The sequence below is a fragment of the Erinaceus europaeus genome, chromosome 15 (assembly GCF_950295315.1).
Source record: "Erinaceus europaeus chromosome 15, mEriEur2.1, whole genome shotgun sequence".
Taxonomy (NCBI): domain Eukaryota; kingdom Metazoa; phylum Chordata; class Mammalia; order Eulipotyphla; family Erinaceidae; genus Erinaceus; species Erinaceus europaeus.
In genome coordinates this window covers 23,829,163-23,852,317 of record NC_080176.1, presented here as the reverse complement: position 1 = coordinate 23,852,317, position 23,155 = coordinate 23,829,163, and the positions used below count along the sequence as shown (strand labels likewise).

Genomic DNA, 23,155 nt, shown 5'->3' with positions numbered 1-23,155 from the left:
GAGCGGCTGACAGGTGACCTTCACCTCTGCCAGCCTGGAGGAGTTCGGCCAGGGGCCAACCTCCCCCAGCAGCCCAGCCACCAGGCCTCCCTGTATGCTCACAGCTGAGCCAGGGGCCCGGAAGATTCTAGAAAATCAGGTACAGGTGTCCTTCACTACATCTAAGCCCTCCAATCACGGAGGAGGGTAGCCTGGGGTCCCTAGTTTCTCATTCCGAGCCCCCACTTGGTGGCTCACAGGCTAGGGGCTGAACCCCTGTGGTCCTGCTCCCCACCCCTGGCTTCTGGGAGTCAGGCTTTCTGTCTCCTGCTGGGAACTGGAGGCAGAAACCAACGCTGGGATAGGACATTTTGTTCCACAGTGCCCACGCCCAGTGAAGGCCAGTCCTCAGTGGGCTATGGTCCACTAAGACCATGGGAGGGAACACACGTCTGCCCAAGGCGAGCAGCTTCCTGTTACCAGACAGGAGAGAACTTTGAAAGTGGGGCTCATGTTGCGTGTGTGTGTGTGTGTGGGGGGGTGTTTGTCTTTGGTTTTGGTTTTTAGATTTTATTTGTTAATGAGAGGAATAAGAGGAGGGAGAGAAAAGGAATCAGACATCACTCTGGTGCATGTGCTGCCGGAGATCAAACTTGGGAATTTGTGCTTAAGAACCCAACATTTTATCCACTGGGCCACCTCTCCCACTGGGCCACCTCTCGGAGCCAGTTGGGTGCCTCACCCCAACCCAGTGCCCTGTCAGAGGGTGGCCGAGGGATCGGGATGGGGGTGAGACAGTGAGGCTGGAGGCAGTGTGGACGTGAGCCTTCACACACAGCCGTCTCCTCTCACCCCAGCGAGGGCCCCTGCATGATTGGGGTGAGGCACCCAGGCAGAGCCAGTGGCCCCTGCACCACTCCCCAACTGACCCCCAGCCTCCCCTCTCCCCCCAGGCCTAGCCAGCAGCACCAGCAACATCTACACCCAGTCAGATGTGAAATCTGTCTGCATCTACGAGAACCAGCGCTGGAACCCCGTCACAGGCTACACTGGCAGGTGGGCGGTCAGGTGGCCGGGGCCACGGGCTGGACAGAAAGGTGACAAGTCACATCGCGGGTAGCCAGAGAGCTGGCTGGCGCGGAGTGATCCTACTGCTGCACAGGGCTTTCCCCAGGGACTGGGGTGTGGGGTTGGGCCTGTGCAAGGGGCCACAGATTCACCTGCCGACTGGCACTCGACACTCGGAAAGCATGAGGGGCCTGGGCTGCACCTGTTTTTGTTGCTGGGGCTTCCCCAGTCCAGGTCAGCTTTTTTCAAAGAGAGAGAGCTGGGGAGACAGCATAATGGTTATTTAAAACTTTCTGTAATCTTTAATCTATTGGATAGAGACAACCAGAAATTGAGAGGAAGGGGGAAGATAGGGAGAGAGACAGAAACCTGTAGCCCTGCTTCACCACTTTGTGAAGCGTTCCCCCTGCAATTGGGTCCAGGGGCTTGAACCCAGGTCCTTGCACATTATAACATGTGCACTCAATCAGATGTACCACCACTCAGCCCCTATTTAAAAACATTTTTTGGGAGTCAGGCAGTAGCGCAGCGAGTTAAGCGCAGGTGGCGCAAAGCGCAAGGACCAGCCTAAGGATCCCGGCTCGAGCCCCTGGCTCCCCACCTGCAGGGGAGTCGCTTCACAAGCAGTGAAGCAGGTCTGCAGGTGTCTGTCTTTCTCTCCCCTTCTCTGTCTTCCCCTCCTCTCTCCATTTCTCTCTGTCCTATCCAATAGCAACAACGACAGCAATAACAGCAAGAAGGGTAGCAAACGGGAATAAATAAGTAAATAAAAAAGAAATTTTAATAAAAAAACATTTTAAATCTTTTATTATTGAATAAAGAGAGAGAAATTAAGAGAGGAGGGTGAAAAATAGAAGAAAGAGACAGCTTACCTGCTTTGCCACTCAGGAAGTTTTCCCCCTACAGGTGGGAATCAGGGATTTGAACCCAGGTCCTTGCACACTGTGATGTGTGTTTAACCAGGTGCACCACCTCCTGGCCCCAGCATAATGGTTCTGCAAGATTCTTTCCTGCCTGAGGCTCAATCCCCAGCACCACCATCTGCCAGAGATGACAAGAGCTTTGGTCTCTCTGTATCTTTCTCTCTATAACTCTCTTTCCTAATAAATAAATGTAGTTTAAATTTGAGAGAGAGGGAGTTGGGCGGTAGCACAGCGGGTTAAGCTCAGGTGGCGCAAAGCGCAAGGACCGGCATAAGGATCCCGGCTCGAGCCCCCGGCTCCCCACCTGCAGGGGAGTCACTTCACAGGCAGTGAAGCAGGTCTGCAGGTGTCTGTCTTTCTCTCCCCTCTGTATTCCCCTCCTCTCTTCATTTCTCTCTGTCCTATCCAACAACAATGACATCAATAACAACAACAATAACTACAACAATAAAATAACAAGAACAGCAAAAGGGAATAAATATTTTTTAAAAATTTGAGAGAGAGTCTGAGATGCAGAGGGGAGAGAGGAGAGAGGGAAAGACACCACCACACAGACGCTTCCTCCAACATGGTGGGAGCTGGGCTTGAGCCTGGGTACGCGCATGAGAGGCAGGTGTGCTGTCCGGGGGCGCTGTCTCAACAGCCTGTGAAGGTGTGTTCACCTGTGCAAAGCTTCATCATATCTCACCGCATCAGCCTTCAGTAAACAAGCCAGACAAGATCGCAAAGCTGGGACCCAAGGGTGTCCCGTCCTGCCACATGAGTGACCTGGTTTCTAGCCCCGACACCACTGCCAGATGCCGTGGGGGAAGATGCCACTGGGGGCTGTGGCCTCTCCCGTCTCTCTCTGTCTTGCTGTGTGAATGAAAATGCAGCCAGTCTGGATGAACTCACACAAGCCCTCCCCCCCCTTTTCCCCAGAGCCCTGCTCAGCTCTGCCTGACGGTGCTGCTGGGGGTTGAACCTGGGACCTTTGGCATCTCAGGCATGAAAGTCATTATGCTGTCTCCCTGGCTCTCCTCTTTCATTAACTTCGTTAAATCCCCCTTCTCTTTCATTACCCACTTCCATCCCCACTGAGAACTGACTTCCGGCTCTTGGGAGCCCCTCTTCCCACCTGGGGTCACCCTCTCTGGGGCTGGCCCAAGCTGTGGCGGGAGGAAGCAGACACCCCATGTCTGTCTCGTCTGAGGTCTGTCCTGGGCCCGGGTGTGAGCTGGGCCTGCAGGACATCCCCCCCACCCTGTTCCTCACATCCCTCGCTCCTCCCCCCGGCTTTTACAGGGGGCTTCCCACTGATCGCTACATGTGGAGCGACGCCTTGGGCCTTCAGGAGTGCACCAAGGCTGGCACCAAGCCACCGTCCCTGCAGTGGAGCTGGGTGAGCACCCACCAAGCCAGGTGAGAGGCACGGGTGTGGGTGGCCTCTGTCACTGACACCGCCTGTCTCCCGCCCCCCAGGTCTCCGACTGGTCCGTGGACTTCAGTGCCCCTGGGGGCACAGACCAGGAGGGGTGGCAGTACGCCAGTGACTTCCCTGGGTGAGTGTTTGTCTGTCTGCCTCGGGGTGTGGCCAGCCAGGCCCGTCTTCCCTATCCCCAGCCTCCAGAATGGACTCAGGAAGGACCTACCTTGGCTTCCTCATTCGAGGGGCCTCGGGGACCATGGTCAGGGTGGCCTACGGAGCTTGGGGACGGCCCCTGGGTGACCACGGGGCAGGAGTGGCCCACACAAGAAGTGTCAGGGTGAAGGGGCAGCCTGGACACTGGGGGCAATGAATGGGGCGGTAGAGGAGGTGAGGGGTTGGGCAGTGGTAAACCCAGTTGAGCACACAAGGACCTACGTTTGAGCCCGGCCCTGCACCTGCAGGGGTTGCATCACGAGCAGTAAAGCAGTGCTGCAGGTGTCTCTGTCTCTCTCCCTCTCCCCCCAGTCTCTCTGTCTTCTACCAAATATAAAGGAAAGGGATGGGGGAGAGGCTGCGGATGGCTGCCAGGATCAGTGGATTTGTCAGATAACCCTGGTGGCAGAATTAAAAGGGAGGGGTGACAGCGGCCAGTGTCCGGCTGTACTGCAGGTCCTTCTGGGCACGTGAGCCAAAGCTGAAGGGACCATGGAGCCAGGACGCAGGCTCAGAGGCCTCAGCCCTTCTGTTCCTAGGAGCACTGATGGGGTGTGTGTGTGGGGGGGGTGCTCAGGCAGACAGCTGCCCTGTTCTCACCCCAGGGACACCCCGCCCCAGGGATACCCCAGCTGGGTCAGAGTGTCCGAGTCCCTGTCCCAGGTGGGAAAAGAAGACGAGTGTGCAAACGCCCCTTTTCCAGAAGCTTCCATAAAGGGGTCTTGACTTGAGCTCTCCCCCCTGCAGCTCTTACCATGGGTACAAGACCATGAAGGACTTCGTGAGGAGGAGGTGCTGGGCCAGGTAGGTGCCAGGGACCCACGGGGCAGGGCAGGTGGCGGTGGAGGGGGCTGGGCAGAATCCCAGTAGCTGTCAGCCTGGAAATGCAACTGGCTGCCCCAGGCTCTCAATCTTGTTTTCTAGAACAAATAAGAGAAATGTCAGGTCTGGTCGCCCCGGTTGGGCAGGTAGGTAGGGCAGGGCAGGCTGAGTCAGGTCATGTCTCCAGCCCCTCATGCCTACCCCGGGTGCTCTGGGGTCCTAAGGGTCCCGGGCCTCGATGTCTCTTCTTACAGAAAGTGCAAGCTGGTGACCAGTGGGCCCTGGCTAGAGGTGGCCCCCATTGCCCTGGGGGACGTGTCCATCATCCCCGAGAGCCCGGCGGGCACCCTGGGGGACGGGCACAGCATCGCACTCTGGGCCGTCAGTGACAAGGGGGACGTGCTGTGTCGGCTTGGGGTGACAGAGCTCAACCCTGCGGTGAGCAGCCCCCCACCCTTCTGCCAGGCCCTCGGGGTTTGCGTGGGTTCTTCTACAACTAGGACTCTTGCTCTGGGGTTGGGCAGGGCTCAGGAGGCGGTCCCCAGGACCCCCATGGATGTCACCAGTGGCCCAAGGTCTCTGGAGGGGGCTGAGGTAGGGCTGCCTGAGAACCCTACTGGGCCTCACCCCTCTCCCCCCCATTCCCAGGGCTCCTCATGGCTGCACGTGGGTACTGACCAGCCCTTCACCTCCATCTCCATTGGTGCCTGCCACCAGGTGTGGGCGGTCGCCAGGGACGGCTCCGCTTTCTACCGAGGCTCCGTGTCTCCCTCCCAGCCGGCCGGTGAGTGCTTCCTGCCCCACCCCAGACCCCACAAGGGAAAGCTGGGAGGCCAGATATCTGAGCTGAATATTCAATAAGACAAGCGTGGTTTGTTTTTATTATTCATTCCTTTAGAGACAGAAATTGAGGGGGGCAGATGGTGGCACACCCAGCTGAGCTTATATGTTACTGTGCGCCACGACCAGGATTCAAGCCCCCGGTCCTCACCTGCAGGGTTGCAGCTTCATAAATGCTCAATTGTTGCAGGTCTTTCTCTCTGCAGGTGGGGGCTGGGGGCTTGAACCCAGGTCCTTGCACATGGTAACATGGGCTCAACCAAATCTGCCACCGCCCAGCCCCTCGACAAGTGTTTATGGTGGCCACTTCCTACCCTCTGGGGTAGAAGGGGCAGACACCCCCTAAAGCTGCCGTTCACCAGCGGGGGCTCCCCTGTCCTTTACACAGAGTCCCCAGCCTGGCTCACACTGGTCAGGGCACAGCTCAACAGGTGGTCCAGAGGGTGCAGAGAGCCGAAGGGGAGACTGGGGTGCAGGCCCAGCTCCCCTACAGCCCCATCTCCCATTGCAGGCGACTGCTGGTACCACATCCCGTCACCCCCTAAGCAGAGGCTGAAGCAGGTGTCTGTGGGGCACACATCGGTGTACGCCCTGGATGAGAACGGCAAGTGGGCCCTAGGGAGACGGGGGTTTCACAAGCACCAAGTGGGCCAGCCTCTGGCCGTGCTTCCTCCGCAAGTGACTTCAGGTGGGGTCAGCACTGCCAGACCTCAGGCCGAGGTGGGAGTCACTTCCCAGAAGGCCTGTCTGTGCCTGGACAGCCTCTAAAAGGTGCCACCCAGGCGTGACTTTCACAGATGCCCTGCCAGACCCAGGCCCTGCATTCTGAACTGCTCACCCAAGGCACTCCTTGTCCTCCGTTCCTCAAGCATAGAAAGGGGGTTTGAGTGCCAGCCCCACTGGGGTGTGGGGGGGAGCCCTGAGCGGCTGTGCTGTGGCCCCCAGGGCCTCATGACCACCCTTGTCTCTCCCCAGGGAACCTGTGGTACCGCCAAGGGGTGATGCCCAGCTACCCTCAGGGCTCCAGCTGGGAGCACGTGTCCAACAACGTGCGCAGTGTGTCCGTGGGGCCGCTGGATCAGGTCTGGGTGCTCACCGAAGGGGAAAGGGAGGGTGTGGTGGCAGCTGGAGTCCGGGTCCCACCACAGGTGTGGGAGGGGAGATGGCCGCGCCTTCAGCCAACCTGCCTGCCCTCCAGGTCTGGGTGATCGCTGACAAAGTCCAGGGCAGCCAGGGCCTGAGCCGCGGAACTGTGTGTCATCGCACTGGAGTGCAGCCCCGAGAGCCCAAGGGGCAGGGCTGGGACTACGGCATCGGGGTGAGCAGAGCCGAGCCGGGGTGGGAGGCGGTCAGCCTGGGCCGAACCCCGGGTTGTGGGGGAGTCTCAAGCCAGCCTCCCCTTCCCCTTCCCCAGTGACACAGACGTCTCCTTCCAGGGGGGCTGGGACCACATCTCCACCCGAGGCAATGCCACCAGGGCCCCCCAGAGGGCATCCCAGGAGCCGCCCACCGAGCCTGCCCACCTCAGGGAGGCTGTGAAGGGCCCTGTGTGCTGCTGAGCTGCCTGGGCCAACCTGGAGGTGTTCATCCAGCTGGCCTGAGGGGCCCAGGCTCAAGCAGAATGTGGGGTGCAGGGGGAGTCCACCCCACCAGGACTGGAGGGGACCCACCTGACTGAGGCCACGGCATCCCAGAGGCCCTGGCCTAAGCCACCCAGAAATGTGAAGCGTCGTAGACAATCCCACGCATGTCCCGGGCCCGTGGGTGAGGGTTCCCTCATCCCACCTCTGCTCCCCACCTATCCAGGGCAGGGACCCTTGGGGCTTCTCCTCTGCCCTGCCGAGCCCCTGGCATTCCCCAGACACACTAGGGGCCTGTCTACTCCTCCCCCCAAAAAAATGACTAGAGGTCAGTGACATTCCCAGGATCAGATCTCAGAGAGGACTGGCAGGAAAAGCCAAGGAGAGGGTTGTCAGGTAGGAAACACACTGGAAATGGGGGTGCAGGAACCCACCCTCACCCCAGACAGCAGGGCCTAGCCAGGGCTGGCAGAGGGTGACAGAGACAGAACTGCCATCGTCCCTCAGCCTGCATTTCCCAGAAGCATGTTGGGCGTCAGGAACTCATTCTCCAGGTTACAGGATGGGGCCATGGGGGAGAGGCTGCACCCCAAGTCTGGCTGCCAGAGCTGGCCAGGAAAGCACCCCCACCACTAGGCATCATGTGATGTCTCAGGATTGCCCAGAACCTCATCCCCTGGACACTCTGATCAGCGCACCCCCATGCCCAGCTGTAGGTGTGGTCATCTTAGGGGGATGCTTCCCAGGGGCACTGAGGGCCATTGACAGCCACAGCTGTTGGGGTGGGACCAAGCGGAGCCCCCAGAAGCAGGAGCACCTGAAGGGTCGTCCCCTCCCTGCCGTGGGTGCAGGGGATCAGCGGTCAGTTCCAGGCGATGCCTTCCTTGTCATTGTGCATTGCCTCAGTCCTGGGGCCAGCCAGTGATCAGCTGGGTGCACCTTGTCAAATAAAAGTGGCCTGGGCCGGAATAGAGCGACACACTATCTCTTTATTGCTATGTTGGGGTTACAGGCACGGCGACTGCGGGATCTCTGTCCATTCCATCAGGCGACTGTTGGGAAGGGCACAGTGATTCAGGGCATGTGGGAGGCTGTGACCACTGCTGGCAGGGCTGGCTCTGAGGCTCCCTGGGCCCCAGCTGTGGGTGGAAGCAGCCCCTCCAGGCTTGGGGTTCAAGGTAGCAGGCCTCACCCTTCACCTCTGTCACCAGAGGTGGGTCTAGGGCCTTTTGAGATGCTTCAGGCTGCCCAGGAGAAGTCCGGGTATGGGCAGATGGGTACAGGTGCCCTTGGGGACAGAGGAACAGAAAGGCCACTGTCCTGCAGGGCTGGCCTGGCCTAAATGGGCCCTCTGCTGGCCACACACCCCTCCCCCTGCTCTCTAGGGCGGTTTGTTCTTAACTCAATGTGGGGGACACAGAGTACCCCTCTGGCCTCCATCAGCTGGAACAAAAGCCACCAGGTTCTCCAGCCTTCGTAGCTCTTGTCCTAGCCCACGGGCCACCCAGGTGGGACCATCTGTCCCAAGCTCAGTCACCCCCAGCTGGGCTCCTGTGGTGGGACACCCTCACCTTCCAGAGGGGTGACCCCAGGGCAGGGTGTGGTGGAGGGGACCCCTAGCCCCCTACTGACCTGGCCCCAAGGCACCCACCCTCACCCTCAGGAGCTGCCCCTCTCCCCAGTGGCCACACTGACGGGGTCACAGGCTCCTTCCCGGGGCTACGGGGACAGGGCGGGAGGTGCCAGGGGGCTGGACTCCATCGTCACCCAGCCTGTGGGAGCGAGCCAACAGGAACACGGGTAGGAGGAAGCTTGGCCCGAGGCAATGTGGGCCTGCCAGGCTGTGTGCCCGCCTTTGTGAGACAGCTAGGGGGGAGGGGCAGGCCTGACAGCACAATTCCTCCTTACAGAGAGAGCCCCACTCCAGGCCCGAGGCAACCCTGAAGTCCTCTTGGACCACTCACTATCTCTGGGTGTCAGCAACAGCCAGGACTCTGAGCACCCTTGGGGAAAGATACCGTGTGGGGTTTGGGAGCAGGGGCCCAGGCAGGGACAGACCTCTCCTGGTCCCTCCTGGGGACCAGGTCCTTCAAGCCCACCACCCCTCAGCACCAGACGCCAGACTCCAGGGGCCAGCTCAGCATCCCCCATCCCTGGGGAAGACAATGGGAGACTCCTGATGGAGTGGGCACTTCAGCCACCTCTCCGGCCAGCTGCTTCTCTGTGTGGCCTTGGGCTTTGCTTTCTCTGACCCTCGGTTTACCCCAAACGAGGCACAGTGATGGTGACGGCGGGCTGCAAGTTAGTTGGGTCCCTCCCTGAGTCTCGGCCTCAGTGGCCAGTCAGCAGCCTGGCCACGCGTAGGGAGGAGGCAGGGCCCGGTCTCGTCCTCCGGGGCCAGGTGGCACTCCAGGGAGGCCAGGTGGGGTGCCCGGCCACGGTGGGTGGGCCGGGGGTGCTAGGAGCCCTCTCGGAAGCTGTGGATCTGCGTGGAGTAGCGGTGCAGCCGGGCCTCAGGCTGGGCCTCGCCGGCCCCCAGCGCACCCCCCGCCTGCTGCTGGTAGTGCTGGTAGAGTTTGGGGCCGGGGCCACTGGACATGGCCAGGATGGTGGTGGTCAGCGACTTGATGTAGTTCTTGGCCAGCGTGAGTGTCTCGATCTTGGACAGCTTCTTGTCTGCACGCACGTGCGGGATGACCTCACGCAGGGCCTGGAAGGCGTTGTTCAGCTTGTGCATCCGCTGCCGCTCACGCTCGTTGCTCTCCAGCCTCCGTTGGGCGCTGCTCTCCCTCCGGACCCCCGCCGCCCTCCGCCGCCCACCCGCCACCCCCGCAGCCCCCGGGCCACCAGAGGCCCCCCGTGCTGCCCGGCTCCGCAGGCTTTTGGTTGGCTCTGGCCCGGGGCCTGGCTGCGTCCCTTCCGGGCTCCCCGGGAGGGTTGCTGGGTCCTGGGGGGCTGCCCGGCGCCGGGGGGGCCTGCTCTTGGTCTTCATGGCTGGTCCAGGGGTGGCACTGGGAGGGGAGGCCTTGGGAGCTGAAATTCAGGACAGGGCTCAGCCAGCTGGATGGGGGACACTCGGGGCAGCTGCCCCTGGACACTGGGACCCCAGGGCTCCCCTGAGCTGACCCCAGCTATGTCCCCCGTCGGACCTCATGGTCCTCTGCTGGTATGCCACCCCCTCCCTCAGGGGTGATGGCTGCTGAGCCGCCTTACCCCTGCTCCTCCTGTCCCCCTGAGTTGAGGGTCCTCTGACTCTTGACAGGCCACCCAGAGACGTGAGCACCCCAGCCCAGTACGGGCCCTCTGCGAGTCCTGCAGCTCAGGTGTGGACAGGCCATGACAGCGTCCTGAGGGCCCTGAAGCCAGAGCCCCACCACCACCACTCTGGGGATCAGGCGCCACCGTGGGGAGCCAGAGCCCTGGGGACCAGGTGGCTGGCTATCAGGGTGGAGGTGGCAGCCGGCCCCAGCACGTGGCCCCCGACCGGTTTTCCCCGGGGCTCCACCCGGATGCCCCCAGCCCAATTACCTGGGATCTGCGGCTGCACGCGCTGGGCTGCCCACGGGGGACAAGGACACGTCGCTTTAGCCGCCCCGGGCGGGGCCGCGACCGCAGGGAAATGAGCCAGGGGCGGGGCGGGGGCGGGGCGGGCCGAGCCGTGGGGGGGGGCGGTGCGAGGAGGAACCCGGGTGCACCTGCGGGGCAGGGGTCGGAGTCACGGGGGAAGCGGGTAGGGGGCGGCGGGCGGCACACCTGAAGGGCGGGGGACGCACCTGGGGCCCGACTTCGAGTCACTGGGGTGGGGGGCAGGGGCGCACCTGGGGGAGGAGCACCTGGGGGCGGGGCACACCTGCGGGAAGGGCTTGCTTAGGCCGTGCACCTGGGGAGGGGGGCGCACGCGGTGCACTTGGGGGTGGGGGGCACCTGGAGCTGGGGAGGGGGGCGCACACCGCAGGTAGGCAGGAGTAGCGCACATGGGGGGGTGAGGGAGCTTCTAGGGACTGGGTGTAATCCGGGGCGGGGATCGCCCCTGAGGACCAAGGGTTCACCTGGGGGGCCTCCTTCTGCGGAGGGAGACAGGAGACAGAGCCCCTTCCTCCCCGCCCTCCGAGGGCGGGAGAAGCCCCGGGACCTCATCTGGCCGCCACACCTGCCTTGAGGTCGAGGCCCAGGGCTCCCCCTGGAAAGGCCGTTCTGAAATAATATTATTATTTTTAATATTTATTTATTTATTCCCTTTTGTTGCCCTTGTTTTATTGTTGTAGTTATTATTGTTGTCATCGTTGTTGGATAGGACAGAGAGAAATGGAGAGAGAAGGGGGAGACAGAGAGGGGGAGATAAAGACAGACACCTGCAGACCTGCTTCACTGCTTGTGAAGCGACTCCCCTGCAGGTGGGGAGCCAGGGGCTCGAACTGGGATCCTTATGCCGGTCCTTGCGCTTTGCGTCACGTGCGCTTAACCCGCTGCGCTACCGCCCGACTCCCGCAATATTATTAGTTTTCGAAATGGGCGGTGGCCACACTCCAAAAAGAGCAGGAGCCCGGCACCCCAAGGTTTCCCTGGAACTCCCCTCTGGAGACAAGGGGCGGGGCCCGAGAGCGGAATGGGCGGGGCTAGAAGCGCGGTGGGCGGGGCCCGAGAAGCACCTAGCCCACAAGCCACCTGCCTACCTGGGAAGTAACAGGTGACAGGTGTTCCAAGGGCGCCAGGATCGGGAGACAAGGCAGCTTGCTTGGACTCAGTATCAGCTGCCACCCACCAGCCCTAGCAACCGCTTCCTGCCTCGGTTTCCCCACCACTACAGGTTCACAATCAGCACACAGGCAGGACAGGAGTTCTGCCAGGGCCCACCTGACTGCAGCCCAAGCCCGTGGGGCAAACAGGGGCCCCAGGCTCCTCTCACGTTTGTCCCCCAGGAGGACCCACACTGTCACTCACAGCCTGTCTTGGGTCTCTGTATGGGACTTTCCTGAGGGTGACACCCAAGGTGATGGTGGGACCTGAGGTGTGGCAGGCCGGTCAGGGCAGAGGCCTGTGACCACATGGCTGCTCAGACCAGAAGCAGGACATGAAAAAGGTCCACCCAGGCCCAGGCCCAGCTCTTGGCTTTGGGAGCTTGGAGGATGGACCTCAGAGTCATAAACACTTCTGAAGTCACTAGTAGGTGCAAAGCCTTTTCACTTCAAAGATGCACTTTTCTTCCTTCCTTCCTTCCTTCCTTCTTTTTTTTAAATTGCCGCCAGGGTTATCGCTGGGGCTCGATGCCAGCACTACAAATCCACCACTCAGGCTGGGTGGGGGCGCACCTGGTTGAGTGCACGTTACAGTGCACAAGGATCCAGGTTCGAGCCCCTCATCCCCACCTGCAGGGAAAGCTTCACTAGTAGTGAAGCAGGGCTGCAGGTGTCTTTCTCTCTCCCTCTCTATCACCCTCTTCCCTCTTGATTTCTGACTATCTAATAAAGAAATATAAGTGCAGTGGGCTAAGCACACATGGCACAAAGCGCAAAGGACCGGCGTAAGGCTCCCGGTTCAAGCCCCAGGCTCCCCCACCTGCAGGGGAGTCGCTTCACAAGCCACCGGTGAAGCAGGTCTGCAGGTGTCTGTCTTTCTCTCCCCGTCTTCCCCTCCTCTCTCCATTTCTCTCTGTCCTATCCAACAACAGTGACATCAATAGCAACAATAATAACTACCACAATAATGAACAACAAGGGCAACAAGGGGGGAAAAGATGGCCTCCAGGAGCAGTAACCCTGAAGGCAAAATAAAAATAAAAACAAATCTACCTCTCTTGGTGGCTTCCCCCCTCCCCCATTTTATTGAATAGGACAGAGAGCAGCTGAGAGGGGAGAGAGGGAACCTGCAGAGTTCTTTCACCACTCGTGAAGCGTCCCCTCTGCAGAGGGCTCGAACTTGGATCCTTGCACATGGTGATATGTGTACTTAACTGGGTGCGCCACCGCCCAGCCCCCCCTTTTTTCTTTGTTACATGAGAAGCCAGAGCACCACTCAGGTACATGCGGCGCCGGGGGCTGAAGCAGGAACCTCAGGTGCGCAAGCCCTGTGCTCCTGTCAGTTGAGCTATTTCCCGATACACTCTGATCACCCCCCCCATGCACTGGAACAATCATAGAATAAGCTCAGCAGCAGGATTTATAAATATATAACTATTTATTTTGAATATTAAATAGTTTTTAAATTACAAGCAATTTATTGAATCACACTATGCATCAATATACAGTAAAAATCTTACAATTTAAAAATGTACACAATCGAGACCAAAAGTTCATAAACTGTTATATTGCCTTGCACAATGCAGGGGTGTGGGGCCAGCAGGGGGGCTGCCCCTGGGTCCTCACTTACAGATGGAACTGAACAGTGGATGTAACCAGTGCTTGGTAGAGATCTAGCCACACCTGTGTGGGCTCGAACAACCACGACTACACGTTCAAGCCACTCCAATGCCAGGCTGCTGGTAATTCAATACTGTTAACATATCCCTAAGAATCTGTTTGCAACCTAAAGTGGTGTGTTTTTTTTTTTTTTTGTAACGGCCAAAACTTTTTTTTTTTTTCTTTTCCCCACTAGCCCATCCCATCACGACTTAGGACTGTTGTTTCTGAGATTTGAGTCACATTCTTACTTTAAGGCTACTTCTCATAAGGCTAATAATGTTTTGGAGCCCCTGTAACTGGAGGTCAAGGTTTGGAGCTGAATAAGCGGTATTCTTTGGGGATTTTAGAATGGCTGGGAGCTGAGCTGAGCTGCCTCCCTGTGTGCCCAGCTGCCCCCCCCTCAGGAAAGCAGCAGTGCCGTGCACCCAGCCGGTGCCCCGTGGGAAACAGTAGTCACAGAAGGTTGTGTTGGGAGGTGTTTATGGCAGCAAGAGGTACAGGCTTGTCTTAGGTGGACCCATTTTGATAGAAACAGCCGCCTGGACATGTAAAGACAGAACACATGTTGAGTTTGCCATTTGGCTTCACTCGGCGTCTTTGTCCTAGCTGAGTCCACACTCAGGTGGAGTCAGGGGACACTGTTTGCTCCTTTTCTCTTTCTGGCTCCTGACAGGGTCGTTGGACAGCACAAATCAACAAACAGCTAGCTAGGAAGGAGAGGAAAGGTTGTTTTTGAATGCCTGTAAGCTCCACCAGAGTAAGACTGATTCAACTTGGACGGACTCCCAAGGAGGATAGAAGATAGCATTGTGAGCCAAGGGCTCTAAACCTCACCCGTAATTTCTAGAAAGTCCCACTGATTTGTTTCGTTGCGTCAACTTATGAGAAGTACCGTGTGAAAACCCACTACTGGCAACCAACTTATTTAAAAAACAAAACCAAACAGAGCCTGAATCAAACAACAAAGCACATGCTGACATTTCAAATATGGGCTGAACGTTTAAATCTACAGAATTGACTTCCCATGTATTGCTTGAGATTTTAAAAGGACATGTTCACTCACATTTGTTATAAATATAAAATCTCCCCTACCATGCAACACCGCAGTAATATCTACTACTCCAACCCCCCAACTCAATATACAAAATGCTTTTTTTTTGGCAATTAATTAGACTTAAAATTAAAAATGGGAATTATGCTGTTACAATCTCCTTAATTACAGTGAAAAACTGTACAGCCCTAGAAGATCAACACATTTATCCTGGGCTGACTATATAAGAAGACCAGAGCTTACAGATCTGCTTGATTCTATCATGAAATCTAAACTTCTGAAACCCGTACTTTGAAGAGGAAGAGGTCTACCCACCTTTTCACTCTCCTTCAAGCAAGACTGGTTGGTAGACATATAAATCTGGAAAACTTAGGAAGTCTCCTTAGAAAGAGATTCAGAGTTATGAAATTTTGGCAATGTCACCTCCTAATGCCCCGTTAACCTTTTGAACTTTTTTTCCCTTCAGTATGTGTGCCCTCAGTCCACTCTACTGCCATGGCCATGCCCAGGGGCCTGTGAGAGGAGACAGAGGACACTCCCCAGTCCGAATCCCCCTTTTTGTAAAGTTATTGCTTGTACCGAGTTAGTGGAGTGAGCCAGAACTGATAACAAAGGTCACAGTTTTCTGTGTGAGCTCTGGCCAACAGATACACTGGCGAGGTATCTCGTGTGGGGGTCTCATGTTCCTGTGACGGGCGTTGCATGTGCCAACCAGGACTGGGGAGCCATCCCTGGATCACACCGGAGCTGGGGGGGACGTATCAGCACCGGGAGACATTTGGGGTGAGGGGCCCTTGCGAGGGGGAGGAGATCCAAGGCTCCAGCTGGAACAGATGGCTTCACAGGGGACAGCTGAGTCTCCAGGCGAGGCTGCTGTAGACCCCGGAAACTTCCTGACGTCCGAGCAGGGAGCGCAGGCTGAGAGGGGCCGGTCTTCTGCCATGGTCAGCCATTTCCTGCCCATGTGGAGGCTGCACTGAACATGCTCTGCTCCTTTCAAAGCCAGGTGATAACGTGGCACTTGGTGCAGGATGGAAGGGTCAGTGCAGGAGCTGTGGGGCGCTGCCCAAGGCCCCCACCGTGGATGTACAGGCTGAGTCCCTCCTCACAGAGCCGAGGGACGGACAGAGTGGGTCTCCTTGGTGACACCGACTGGCCACACCTGGACAGGCCGGGCATGATTCACGGGGGCACACGGCCCCTCGCAGAGCCTCTTCTGGTGAGGTCCAGGGACGCTGGCTGAGGTCTCGAATCTGAAGACATGCAGCAGAGCAGGGGAGCTTCGAGAAGAAGGGGCCAGAGTGGGGCAGGGAGGAGAGGAGTGTGGCACCCCAGGGAGATGGGCCAGGTCACCCAACATCCTAACAACCTGCACCCAAAGTCCACCAGCTGGCCTCTGGGTTTTCACTAACAGGGCTTTTAGAAAGGTGGGAGGGGCTGCAACCTCCAGCTCCTCAGAGAACGCTTCACCTGCTCCAGGGAAGCAGCCTCAGCAAGAGGAGACGGAAGTGTGTTCCATCCAACCAAGCTGAGCAGAGAGCAGCCTCCTCGGACTCATCAAGAGTCTTTCCTGTAAGGGTGTAAAACGCTAACGTTCAGAATCACTGATCACTTGTGTACAATGCCGACAATTCCAGAGACGGTGTAGCACTCAAAATAGTTAAGCTTCACGAGTACCATGCAGAGCAAACAGACTGAAAAAAATGGGGAGGAAAAAAATCAAATCAAATCAAACTAGTGGTGAGCACCAGCTTGACCTGCCAGTTTCCTTGAATAATTTAAGACTGTACAATATCAGGGGCTCTAGAAGGTTGTCCACAGTGCAGTCAGAGAGCAGTGAGTGACTTCTTTGAAAAGAATAAATATGGCTCACTGGGGCCCACTGCCCTCGTGTGTCCTTGGGGCTGTGCACGGGCCACAGCGAGGACGCAGGGATCACTCCGGGTGGAAACCGGATGGGTCCCAAGCCCACAATCCCCGTGCAGAGCTGGCCAGGTACTCCCTGGGGACGGCCTCCTGGGGCAGCATGACGGCTGACGGTGCCGGAGGGACACGCCTCCTGGTCAGGCCTTCAGGGGCACGGGGCCGGCTGCCAAATCTCTCCTGTCCCCTCGGCGGATGCCAAATGTGTGTGTGGGCCGGGGGGCAGCAGCCCAGGGCTGAGCATGCGTCACGTCCACCTAGTCCTTCTCTCCATCCTCGCTGCTTCCTGTTCAGGAGAGAGAAGGCAGGGCAGGGTTGTGTAAAGCGGTGGTCGGGGTAAAAATAGTTCGGGGAGACTCTGAGGGGCGCTTCAGAAAAGGGAAGTGAAGCTGGCGTGTGGGGAGCTGGGCTCCCTCCTCCGGCAGCACCTGCCAGATGCCACACACAGCTGCTGCACTCCCAGGCGGGGTCAATGTCAGGCCGGCGGGCTGTCGGGGAGTGGCCCTCATGGGCCCCGGTGAACACCACACAGAAGCAGGAGTTGAGGCTCGTCACTGCTATCTGATCTGCAGACTTCAAATAAAATAAACCGGTCCCTGTGAGCAGCACAGTGAGGGGAGGGGCGGGGCTGGGCCCTGTGTTCAGACTTCAATGTTCCCTGCCCGCTGCTCTGCTCCGACCTGGCCTCCTGGCCTCCGCTATCAGCGGCCCCGGGACTTAATGGCAAGATCAACATGCCCGGGGACATTGTAGTGTGTTTGGCACCCATCCCGGAGCCCCGACCCCAGCCCCGGCCGAGTGTTCTGAGGGCACGCATTTTCTGAGGGACAGAGGAGTTCACCCCAGAGCAAGTGTCAGCCGCCCAGAATCAGGGGCACACACGGCCCAGGGGGCTGAGGGGACGCCTGCAGGCGACCTCCAGAGGAGGAGTGATGGGGGGCCTCCGAGCAGGGAGCTGGGGTTGGGGGGTGTGCTGGGTGCTGAGACTGGGAGCACCTTCCTCAGCATCGCAGGGCTGGGGAGACAGCATAGTAGGAGAGCACGGGAGAGGCTCCAGGCTCAATTTTGTGGGGTCTCTCTCTTTCCCTCTCTCTCTTTCTCTCACATACACACTCACTCCCTCTCTCTCTCTCTCTCTCACACACACACACACACACACACACACAGCGCTTGGCATATCGTCAGACACCAGAAAGAGGAACAGGGCAGGTCAGCACGTGTTTGGGCTGGGGAGGGTCTCCTGGCATGCACCCCGCTCACCTCCTTGCTCGATGTCCGAGTCGGTGAGGTGTGTGAGGGAGAAGCTGGCGATGCTGGCGGGGGAGATGGAGAAGCGGGAGTAGGGTGCTGCATTCGTCCAGCTCTGCTCGGCACTTCGGGGCGGAGGCGGCGGGGAGAAGTACTTGGATGACTGTGGGGGAGGCCTGGCGCTCAGCAGGTTACTCGTGGTCTTGGACAGGAAAGGGTCTGGGGAGAAGTCATCATCCCACTCGAAGCCTCCACCTAGAGGGAAGTGGGAAGAGGGTCCTGTCCTTGTCCTCGGGCCAGGGGGGGCACAGGGGAGCTGATCTCAGACCAAGTGCGAGCACCCCAGGCAGCACCCAGCCGCTCCGTGGAGGGTGGGGCGGGGCCCAGCTAGCTCTCCCCCTTCTCTGAGTACATGGTACTAATACCACAAGAAAGGCTGTGTGTGCTGTCGCGTACGTGCCAGGCCCCGGGTCTGACACCCCGGCACCGTGCCTACACATGTGCACGCATGTCTCCCTGCCACCTGAGTGCAAGCGAGGATGGTGGTGTGATCCGTCAGCTGCCCAAAGTGGACTCTGCTGCCCAGCGCTGCCCGGCAGCCTCTCTAGACCAGCGGGGGAGTAAGTACCTTCTTCGTCCGTCGAGCTCTCAGAATTCATGTTCCTGCCCAGGCTGGGGGATGCCGCTGAGGTCGAGCTGCTCAGCTCGGGGCCGTGGGCCTCCGACCCGCACTGCCCCAGCTCCTTGGTCGGGGTCTCCTGCGGGGACCAATGGAAACTCCAATCAGCAAACGGCTGTGTTGTGTGGGGGGGAATAGACAGTGGGGTGCAACACAATCCCATCTCCCCCACTGAGCGTGACTAAAGATCTGGGCACGAGACGCAAGGATGATGGGACTCAAAGGTGACCATGGGTAGGGGAGTTAGCGCCACCCGGGCTGTAGGTTCAATTCCCGGCACCACTTTACACTAGAACTGAACAGTGAGTGTCCTCGCAACCTCCTCTCTCATAAAAACCAAGTCTACCCCACCTGCAGGGGAGTCACTTCACAGGCAGTGAAGCAGGTCTGCAGGTGTCTATCTTCCTTTCCCCCTCCTCTCTCCATTTCTCTCTGTCCTATCCAACAACAACGACATCAATAACAACAATAATAACTACAACAATAAAACAACAAGGGCAACAAAAGAGAATAAATATTAAAAAAAACAAAACACCAAGTCTAGCCAAACTAGCAACAAGAAGTAAGCATGAAATAAAAACTGTCAGATGGGAAGGAACCAAGGGGATTCGGGGCCAGGGGGTAGTACATCTAGCTAAGTGCACACACCACAGTGTGCAAAGACCTGGGTTCAAGCCCTGGGTTCTCACCTGCAGGGGGATAGCTTCACGAGTGGTGAAGCAGGGTTGCAGGTGTTGCTCTGTCTCTCTCCCCTCCCAATTTCCGTCTCTACCTGATAGTAAATAAATATATCTTTAAAAAAAAGAACACAGGAAGTGGTGTGGGGAGGAGGGCAGAGCCCCACAGGCTCCACCGCCCCAGTTAGTCTCACTTCACGGGGACCCAACTGGTGAGTCTCGGGGTCATGGACAGTGGAGGGTGTCCAGGTTTGCTCCTGCATGCTGGGCCACCTGCCCATGGTCAGGCTCTCGCGGTTGGGTCGGTGGAGAGTGGCAAGTCGGGATGGGGGGAACCCACAGCAGACCAGGAGGGGCGTCCAACTCTCCTCTCTTGAATCAACAAGAATTCCTGGCACAAGCCACACTCGCACATATGCTGAGAACAGAAACCCCACACTCTTTTTCTGGGAGACGTGTTAACAGCCTGTGCCCTCAAAATGGGAGAGAGAAAAAAAAAAAGATGTTCAGAGGCCTGGGAGACAGCGTAGTAGTCGATGCCACAGACTCTCCCACCAGAGTCCCAGGTTCAGTTTCTGGCAGCACTGAAAGCCAGAACAGAACTGTGCTCTGGTCAAAAGAAAAATGTAAACAAATAACCGAGAGCTCATTAGTGAGGTGTCAATCCTGCCATGCCCACGTGCCCAACCCAGGTCTGAACCCTAGCACCAAGTGGGAGATATCTTGGCACCAGGAGAAGCTCAAGAACTGTGTGTCTCTGCCTGTCTCTGGATGAAAAGTGGGGCTGGGGAGCCTGATGTGCATGTGAGCACCCTACTTCTCTCTCTGGACCCACCTCCCAAAGAGGAGCATGTTCAGGCCTCTAGTGCGGCGTGGCCACGTCCACAGGACGACTCCAGGGAGGGTGGGGGGTGGGGCAAGATACCTGGTCGAACAGGTAGACGGTGACATCGTGGAAGAAGGTGACGGCCTTCCTCTCCCTCGGGCCGGTGTCGCCCGGGGCGGGGGGCTTGAGCAGGCTGCGCAGGTGCCGGCCGTCGTCCTCGCTGAGGATCAGGGGCACGGGGTGCTCGTCCTCGTCCTCTGACTCGGAGCTCAGGCTGTGCAGGTCGAAGGCCCGCAGGTCGTCATCTGAGTCCTCACTGTTCTCATCCTCCTCGTCCGCATCCGTGCCGTCCTCACTCAGCTCCAGCATGCCCGATGCCCCAAGTTTGCCCAGGTACTTGCCCTCAACATCCGGCTCCTTCAGCCTGGGGGCCTCGGGGCCGCCGACACGGAGCGAGGAGCTGGCGGAGGCCGGCAGCCCATCGGTGTTGGTCCCGGTGGAGGCCAGCGTGTGGGGCGCCTCCTCCTCCTCCTCGGCCGCCTCCCGGTGGTTGCCCTTGCCGGGCTCGGGGCTCGGCTCTCCCCCTGGGGGTGTCGTCCTTCCAGCACCGCTATTTGGAGCCGGCTCTGCGGCCTCCAGGGGACCAGACTCTCGCGGGGCGGGTTCAGGGTCGGGGGTGGACAGGAGGCTTTTGGTGTCCGGACCTCCATCCTCAGCAGCTGGGCTCCGCTGGGGGGGCAGGGGCTCCGAGGCGGGCAGGTCTGTCGCCGTCCCTGGGGCTGGGGTCCCCGGGGTCCCCTCGGGCTTCTTGTCGGGCTCGGAGTCGTTGTCCGAGAAGTAGGCCGAGTCCCTGTAGGAGCCCTGGGAGCCAGGGGTCTGGGCCGTCTCCTCGGCACCTCCGTGGCCATCCACTGTGGCAGCGTCGGCCGAGATCACGATGATGGGCTTGGGGGGCAGTGTGCTGGAACCGGTGTCCGGGACGGCCGCGTCGCTGTCGGGGGCGGGGTGCAGGGTCCACTCAGGGGACTCAAGGTTCTCGGTCTCGTATCCGCTGTCTGCCGGCTTGTCGGGCGGCGCGGCCTTCTGAGCCGTGTGCACATCCAGTGAGTCCAGCAGCACCTCGTGGACGTCCACAGAGTCCAGGGAGTCGGGGGTCTCCACTGACTGCTCCGAGGGGGCGACAGGCGTGGACAGGCTGTCTTCCAGGAGGCTGTCCTGGCTGGTGGAGTCGGAGGACAGAGTGGACGCCAGGCCCCCCCCTTGGGGAGGCGCTTTGGGGTCCGGCTGGTCCAGCGTCCCCATAGCTTCCAGGCTCTGCTGCGGCCACCGGGCGCCAGACTCCTCCTCCAAGAACGGCTGACGCTGAGGGACGGGCCTCGACTCCAGAGGACAACCCCCAGGGCTCACCTCCCGGGCAAAAACCTCAGGGGTGAGGGGGGAGTCACTTCCGGCCGGGGCCCAGGCCCCCTCACAGGCTCCAGTCAGGGGAACCGGGGTGAGGTTGGTGGCCGAGTCCGGACCCATTTCTTGTTGGGGCCGAGCATCCCGGGTACCGACCTCCAGACATGCTGGCTGGGGCTCTCCCTGCTCGGGGAGTGGGCCCAAGGGCCCATTAGGAGGCGACCCCCCGGTTCTGAGTGAGGCTGGGGCCCCCCGAACCTCCGGCGACACTGGTGGCGAGGTGCCGGCCGGGCCGTGTGACAGCGTGAGTCCCGAGTGTGGAGCCTCCCTGTTTCCCCTGCCCAGTGACGCCGGGGAGCCGGCCGTGCGCTCAGCAGCCCTCAGCTCGGCCGCCAGGGAGTTCCTCGGGGGCGTCTCTGCCGTCTCTGTGGCGCCGGCATTTCTCGGCTCCACATGGAGGTCACCCTCATACTCCTGGCCAGCCCGAGAGTCTGTCAGCAGGTGTTTCTCTTGGAGGAACAGGAAGTTGTCGGACAGTTCCCGCAGGTTCAGTGGATCGAAATCATCCTGGCACATGAGGTCTTTTGACAGGCAAGGGGGGTCCCGGTCGAAAAGCTTGCGGGGCTTCTCTTTCTCGAGGGGCCTCGCGCAAGAGAGCAGCGCCACTTCCTGGGGGCCGTCCAGATTGCAGCTTGGCGCGGCTGCCAGCTTCAGGTCAGCCTGGACCCCGTTTAGTTCCAGCGAGTCGAATATCTTCTGGTGCTCGGGCAGCATCTCCGGCTTGTCGAGGTCGTCAAACAGGCCGTTGAAGGGGCTCTTGGGGACCCTGGTTGAGGTGGGGCGTGAGTCCAGAGGTGCACCGGCCTCTCTGGGGTCCACACCGTGTTGGAAGAAGTCTTCGTCCGTGCTGGACTCTTCCAGCTCCGTGTTCCTGAGGGTCAGAAACGGGGGCACCTCGTCACCCACCCGGCCGGGGTCATGCGGGTAGTCCAGCTCCAGGTGGCTGCCGCTCTTCTCTTCGAGCTGGATGTAGTAGTCGCTGCCCACCGAGAGGTTGTGGGCGTCGAACACGGGCACCACCCCGGGGACCCCCGCCGGGGCGTCCTGACCGCTGTCCTCCCGCCTCCCGGCCAGGGGGTCCGAGATGGAGCTCTCGAAGGCGCCCACCGGGAAGAAGATGCTCGTGTAGGACAGGGCCTCGTCCGGGTGGCCCCGGCCTTGCTCGTCGAAGTGGTCGTGCCTGGCCGACTCCCAGACGTACTCAAAGCTCAGGCCCTGGCTCGTCTCCGTCACCGTGAGGACTTCCTCCATCTCCCGGCCGAGCCGGTCCCGGGCAAAATGATCTAGGATCGGGAAGGCGGCGTTACTGGAAGCGGCGTCTCTGCTGTGGGCGCTGGGCTTGAGCGCGTTCCACTGCTGCTCGAAGTCGACCTCTGAGTCCCTCTGGCTCTGCATCCGAAGGTAGGTGAGCAGCCTGTGCACGTCCTCGGCGGCTGGCCTCTTGTCCGGGGGCAGCCAGCAGAACTGCAGCACCTCGTACCTGGGTGACACGGGGAAGAAAGGTCACTCACTGATGGGCAAGACGACTCGTCTGAACAGAAAGCGGCCTCCCCACCCTGGGCAGCTCAACATGCTGGGAGGTTCCCAAGCTTTCAAGGCTGCTGACCCCAGGAAGCTGGGCTCAGGGGAAAGAGGGAACCAGAAATGGCAGCGCCCAGCTCTCAGGACACTGCACGCTGTCCAACAGCGACTCCTTTGCACCCATCATCGGTCCCCCTGGCACTTTAGGGCCAAGACAGCCTTTCTGCTTTTTTTTTTTTTTTTTATACCAGAGCCCTGCTCAGCTCTGGCTGACAGTGGTGAAGGAGACTGAACATAGGACCCTGAGTCTTTTTTCCTTACTTATTATTGGATAGAGACAGAAAATGAGAGGGGCGGGGAGACAGAAAGGTAAAGAGACAGACACCTGCAGCCCTGTTCCAACACCCATGAAGTTTTCCTCCTGCAGGTGGGGACCAGGAGCTTGAACCTGGGTCCTTGCGCACTATAGTGTGAGCCACCACCTGGCTCTGACATGAGAGTCTTTTGCATAATCACTATACTACCCCCCAAAAGACAC

General features: G+C 59.2%; 3 protein-coding genes across 7 annotated transcripts in view; 1 reads left to right on the top strand and 2 right to left on the bottom strand.

Annotated features, from left to right (window-relative positions):
* Nucleotides 1-7,812, top strand: part of TECPR1 (tectonin beta-propeller repeat containing 1) — a 28,763-nt gene extending 20,951 nt beyond the window's left edge. The window contains exons 15-24 of one of the 2 annotated variants that reach the window (XM_007537570.3): nt 933-1,035; nt 3,255-3,351; nt 3,432-3,511; nt 4,339-4,395; nt 4,668-4,851; nt 5,062-5,197; nt 5,765-5,857; nt 6,229-6,335; nt 6,452-6,571; nt 6,690-7,812. In XM_007537570.3, the coding sequence (XP_007537632.1) occupies nt 933-1,035; nt 3,255-3,351; nt 3,432-3,511; nt 4,339-4,395; nt 4,668-4,851; nt 5,062-5,197; nt 5,765-5,857; nt 6,229-6,335; nt 6,452-6,571; nt 6,690-6,812 (1,100 nt within the window). In that variant the 3' untranslated portion in view covers nt 6,813-7,812. Of the gene's footprint in view, nt 1-932; nt 1,036-3,254; nt 3,352-3,431; nt 3,512-4,338; nt 4,396-4,667; nt 4,852-5,061; nt 5,198-5,764; nt 5,858-6,228; nt 6,336-6,451; nt 6,572-6,667 lie in introns of both variants that reach the window. The other variant, XM_060173247.1, reaches the window with a different exon arrangement.
* Nucleotides 7,803-10,415, bottom strand: BHLHA15 (basic helix-loop-helix family member a15). The gene is made up of 2 exons (XM_060173297.1): nt 10,362-10,415; nt 7,803-9,866 (listed from the first exon to the last, which is right to left on the bottom strand). Exon 2 carries the CDS (start codon nt 9,823-9,825, stop codon nt 9,292-9,294), a length of 534 nt encoding a protein of 177 aa, XP_060029280.1. The 5' UTR covers nt 9,826-9,866; nt 10,362-10,415; the 3' UTR covers nt 7,803-9,291.
* Nucleotides 10,416-12,988: 2,573 nt separating this feature from the next.
* The window catches only part of LMTK2 (lemur tyrosine kinase 2), a 91,335-nt gene continuing 81,168 nt past the window's right edge, over nt 12,989-23,155 (bottom strand). For all 4 annotated transcript variants that reach the window (XM_060173240.1, XM_060173238.1, XM_060173242.1 and 1 more), the window contains 4 exons: nt 19,735-22,576; nt 18,082-18,211; nt 17,466-17,708; nt 12,989-16,491 (listed from right to left, as the gene is read on the bottom strand). In XM_060173240.1, the coding sequence (XP_060029223.1) occupies nt 16,463-16,491; nt 17,466-17,708; nt 18,082-18,211; nt 19,735-22,576 (3,244 nt within the window). In that variant the 3' untranslated portion in view covers nt 12,989-16,462. The remainder of the gene's footprint in view (nt 16,492-17,465; nt 17,709-18,081; nt 18,212-19,734; nt 22,577-23,155) is intronic.

Bases quoted from the DNA above. Each gene is read 5' to 3' on its own strand.
- BHLHA15 (XM_060173297.1), bottom strand. From the start codon at position 9,825: ATGAAGACCAAGAGCAGGCCCCCCCGGCGCCGGGCAGCCCCCCAGGAC.